Source organism: Quercus robur, chromosome 8, assembly GCF_932294415.1.
Source record: "Quercus robur chromosome 8, dhQueRobu3.1, whole genome shotgun sequence".
Lineage (NCBI taxonomy): Eukaryota > Viridiplantae > Streptophyta > Magnoliopsida > Fagales > Fagaceae > Quercus > Quercus robur.
The window spans coordinates 56,377,178-56,382,689 of NC_065541.1; the positions used below are offsets into that span (position 1 = coordinate 56,377,178).

The 5,512-nt window shown below is 34.0% G+C and overlaps 1 protein-coding gene across 1 annotated transcript; it reads right to left on the reverse strand.

Moving 5' to 3' along the window:
• Nucleotides 1-437: 437 nt before the first annotated feature.
• LOC126697186 (ACT domain-containing protein ACR10-like) lies at nucleotides 438-4,833 on the reverse strand. Its single transcript, XM_050394073.1, has 6 exons — nucleotides 4,387-4,833; nucleotides 3,724-3,945; nucleotides 2,839-2,944; nucleotides 1,475-1,811; nucleotides 989-1,273; nucleotides 438-875 (listed from the first exon to the last, which is right to left on the reverse strand). The coding sequence occupies exons 1-6, from the start codon at nucleotides 4,538-4,540 to the stop codon at nucleotides 738-740; spliced, it is 1,242 nt and encodes a 413-aa protein (XP_050250030.1). The 5' UTR covers nucleotides 4,541-4,833; the 3' UTR covers nucleotides 438-737.
• Between the last annotated feature and the right edge of the window lie 679 nt (nucleotides 4,834-5,512).

A 5,512-nucleotide genomic window follows, 5' to 3' on the forward strand; every position in this document is an offset into this window, starting at 1 on the left:
TAAATTTAATGGCTATTTTATTTGCTAATATAGTAAATGACCATTTTACTGTTGGACTAAACAAAAATTATTAAGATAAAACTTGCTTCTATCATTTCGAGTACCAATAATATACTTGTATAATGGTTAGTTCAGATAAATATCCAATAGTTCTTTCTAGCTAACGTCAGTGATGATACAAATAATATATTGCTTAAATACCGCTTATTTTGTTAAAAATTGAAAAAATTTTACTAAAAATATTATAACAAAATAATTTTTAAACTATGAATAATGCCATGAGACCCAAGAGTTACTACTTATGCACGTTAAAACAAGTTTGATTAGATTGTGAATAGTATCATGCCACCCAACCAAAAACACAAAATGCAAAATCATTGCTCGGCAAACACACGCTTACTCTACCGCAAGAGGCTTGATATAAGAAAGAATGCAAGGACTGGAAATGCTTTGCTTCCTATATCTGTAACTCATTTACATGATAGTGTTGTTAACTAAAATTAAACAAGTAGAGCAGAACTGTCTATAAGTGTGCATCACAAGCGTGTAATTTACATGGACTGTAAGATACCAAACAGCTCAACACCCTATGGAGTTTGGACAGGGTATTTCTTGATTTATAGTTGGACCTAGTTAGTACGTAATAGTAAAGTGTCTAAGACTTAAAAAAAAGGCTAAGAACATATGCTGTACAATGTACACTGGAGGAAAACCTTAACTGAGGTTTGTAACTGATTCTATTCCCAACCCATCAATCTATTTCTGACACCCTCTTCAACTTTTTTCCTTGGCAAGGAACAACATTCCCCTTCGTCTAGAAGGATTCTATATACTTCCCATTCCCGACCGTGGATCATATGTCTCCCTATCTCCACCTAAGAAGCACAACGTAAAAGTGAAAGTTAGCGTAACATGTTCAATTATTTAAGGCACCATTCTTGTAGAAAAAAAAAACACTAAAAAAAATGGATTAGAGCTCAGCTAGTACCGAAAAGATGCACGTGTTCAGAATCTTGAAAGCAAGAGTAATATCATAAAATACAAGGGGACGGCCCCTGCCAGACAACTCCACAGGGTTAGCTACCAGCAGCTCAGTGTCAGGGCCCCTGCTCACAACACCCACTCTTAGAGGACGCAGTAGCTCCATTCCCAGGCGAGAGCGCAAAGCATTTTGCTTGGAGGGGTCAATAAGCTTTCTCCCATCTGCTTGCATGATGAATAATTCTAACTCACAGCTTCTTTTTGAGCTTGCGTAGAATCGTCCATAAGAAACCTGACATAAATTTCACATAAAATCAGATGAAAAATCACCTAAAGGAGTGTTTCCTCTCTCTTTCTATAGATTTTGGGGGGTTTTGTTCATTGCAGAAGTTCCCAAATTGTGCCTTCCCGGTTGTCCCACCCAAAAAAATCCTAATAAAAATACATAGATTGACACAAAAATGTTTGTTCATAAAATTTATTTCTAATTTACCTGAATGTTGTAATCCTTTAGGGTTCTCATGATATCATAAATGAGGCCTTTGTGATCCTGACAGAGGATTCGAACAACTGTGTGGGAGGGGCTCAGGGTATTATCCATTGTCACAGAGACAGGGTTGAAGGAAAGAAATCCACTTGGGCGTCCATTGGGCAGCTCCAAACTGAATATATCTTCAGTGATTTCAGAAGGAAGAAATGGAGCACCATGTGAACATGCGGTAAATTCTGGGCCAGCCAAATCAATCTCACAACTTATAATGATATCCCCTAAGGCAGCTGTCAAATAGTCGATTGTTTCCTCCTGTCTCCTTTTTGTATGAAGAAGTTCTCTGATGAAAAATGTGCAAGTAAATAAACTATTTTCCCAAAAAAAGAAAATCATAACAGTTCACTTCATCTCTCACTAACACTCACAAATGCAACACACGCACATCACATGCTGGCACATACAGACACTGATACCTACATCCCACAAATCACTTGTAACCAGCACAACAATAATTTTTCTACAAGTAAAACTGTTTATTCAGATTTGAAGAAATTGGAAGGTCTGGAATGAAATTAAAGGTGTCATGGATCAGGTATTCGCCTTCACATCTATTGCATTTCATAGGAGTTCTGTATTGTACCATATAAGTCAATCCTATCAACAGAAGTTTTCCCATTAGTGCAAGCCATAATTAATCATAGATCAATATTTGACCTCTTTTTAAAAGTAATTTGAATGAAGTATCAACTTTTTAACTTCTTTCTGCTGTACCAATGAAAGAACGCTTGGTAGAAATTATTGGAAGCTATTAAGGGTGTCAAAATGGCAATGAGTGCAAGAATGAAGATTGAGGGAGCTACATGCAATATGCAATCTCATAACATGGTTGGTAGATAGAGAGAGAGAGAGAGAGAGAGAGAGGGAAAAAAAAAAAAGAAAACCATTGCAAGATGAATCCAAATGTTGGCTTCAAGGCAAGGAAAATTCAATAATCATAGGAGTGTAAAGATTTGGAAGGCTGCTCCATTGTGTATCTTGTGGACCATTTGGAGGGAAAGGACTAGTAGGTCCTTTGATGGTGTAGAACACCCCAATTATGTAATTAAACAGATTATGTTAAGCTCTTAGTATGATTGGATAATCGCATTAGGCAACATTCCTATTTACCTTTTCTGGATTTTTTATAATTTATACATATCAGCTTGTAATGTTCAGATAGTTGATTTGCTTATTATACTTTAATTATTTTTTTTAATAAATATGATTGGTTATACTTCAACACAAAAAAAAAAAATTATTTACGTATCAAAATGGAAGCCGAAAGGTAGCAGCATCATTAAGAAGGGGGGAAAATCATCATGACAAACCTGGAATCTGTTATGAAAAAGAGGAACATAACTCTCCCATCTGGGGTAGTGGATACCTTCACTCTCTTTATCGTTAGTTCCAGCACAAAGAGAACCTCAGTTACATCTACAGAGGAAAGGTATAATTAGTTCAACATCAAATAAATGTATTAGTTCTATAAACCACTTCAAGGCTCAAATACAAAGCTGCAATAGAAAATGGGCAATATCAATCAAGGAAAAACAAAGACACACATGGAGGTAGCACAATTATAAAACCACCCAAACAGATATGCACACACAGTCCATTTTAAACAAGTAATAAGAATAAAACTAATTAAACTCGAGAAAGAGGAGCTAGTATTTCTTCTTCAAACAACAAGAAATAGTTTTTTTTTTTTTTCCCTTTATGCTGTACTGATTATTAGACCATTAGTAAAGAAATAGTGAAGCATTGGTAAAGTAAAATTCAGTCCAATCCAAGGAATAAGATAAAATTATTAAATTTTGCCTACACGTGTCTACAATTGTATCACTTCACCTTCAATTCCTACCAATTTCATTTCCCTAACTAATTTCAATGATCCCAAAGAAATGAATTGATAAACTCAAAAACGAATTTTCTCCCTTTCCTCTAAAATCATTCCAAATTCAAATCAAACCAATTCCAGCAATTTTATCCAATCAGAGCTTAATTGCTACTATACATCCAAATTTGACATAGCGAATTGTGCTGCCATCACTGTTCTTTATCATTTCTTAACAAGATGATCAACATCCCTTACAAACAACAGTTATCATGATTTCAATTTTAGCCGCCACTAGGTCCAGATGTGCTACATATCCATGTTTCCACTAGAGAGCTTCAAAGCTAGCATGAATTTTTGCACAAGAAAAGTTACTTACCATGCAATAGACCCTTCCTATCACAGGAACACCAGAATTTCATGAGGAAAACATCTGGTTCCTTAGGTTGCTGGTTTTCAGGCCGGTAATAGTCTATATCTGATGTTGAAAAATAAGATGGGCACACCTCCAACAGCCTCTTCTGCAACAAGTGCCACCTTGTTGTTGGCTTGTCCACCACCCAGAATACTATGTAGCACCATTTCCCATCCGTTGAAAAATCTTTACAGCAACAAAAAGCAAATATAAATACACAATCACCAACATATTCATTAACAAAGAAAAAAAATTTAGGGAAAGAAAAAGGTTTCATAAGGACATATATATTGTTTTCCTACTAGAAACTTGACAGAAATTGAAGATTAAAAAAAAGACCCTTAATTTGTTTCTCTTTGGATCTCTAATTTCAACCCCAAACATATTTGAAAATTGTAAAATCACAATAACCCATCACTTCTTTGTCAAGAAAAATCAGATCCCAAGAACCTAACTTTCCACTAAAAAATGAGAGAAAAAAAAAACAAAAAACAAAAAATTCAAGATGACCCATAAATTTTTTGGCCATAAACGATAAATCCCACACGCCACAAACTAAAAACACCAAAGAAACAAAAACATACGGATTTGAAGAGCCTAAAAGGCTAATAAATAATCCTTGTTTACCTCCTCTGGAAATGCTTAGGCCAAAGAGCAATATGACTCTGCACAAATCACAGCCCAATCCAGTCTTGTCCGGGCAATTCACAGTGATCACAGTGGAATCTCCTGGCTTCTCTGCATGCCTTATGACCACCACGTCCTCATACAGAACACCCATTCTCTTCCCCCTCTTTCAAACTCTCTCTCTCTCTCTCTCTCTTTTTCCTTTTTTTTTTTTAAATTATTATTCCTTACTCCCTTGCCACTCTATTCTTTTCGCTGTCTAAATTTCTCAGACCAAAAAACAGAACTATAGGTAGTGTCTATTACTAGCCAGTTGGCTAAGGTACGCTACTCGGTTCGGTTGGGTATTGGAGATTCCGCTAAAAAGTGAGAAACAAAACAAACACCACAACAGATCAGATGTCCCTCTCTTCCTCTCCTTCCCTTTTTCTTTTTCTTTTTTTGTCCTTACTCGTTTTCTTTTGTTTCCTCCTTCTCTTTTCTTCTTCTTTTTCCCCCGAGCTTTTGAATTTCTCGTCTTTTCGTTTTACAATACTAGCTTAGCATAGTTAGTAAAAGTTTTATATGTATATGCAGAGGCAGTAAAAGTAATAGCATATGGAAAAAGATTGGTGGGCAAGATATTTTTAGAAACTTTTTTATAAAAGAGGAAAATAATAATTAATTATTTTGATAAATTTTTATATTTTTTAGGAAAGTAATGTAATTTTTTTTTAAAATAATTTATTAACAATTATCTTAAGGGTATTAGTTAACTGATTCGTACATACATATGTTATTTAATAAAATTATTGTAATTTAATTGATTGACATATTCTTCTTAAAAGATAAATTAGTTGATACATTTTGGTATTTCCATGATATTCGGGTTTAAATCTTTCTTCCTCGTTGTAATTATCAAACAAATAAATCTCTTGTTTATTATGCAAAACAAATATATTCTAAAAATATTAGTTTTCTAAAATTAACCATATAAATTATGTATTAGATAGTTCTTATGTTATACATAAATTTAACTAAATTTTTATATTTTTATTGAGAGTATAATTGTTTATTTTATCGAGACTTGTCATGATATATAACAATTATAAATTTAACTAAATTTTTATATTTTTATCGAGAGTAT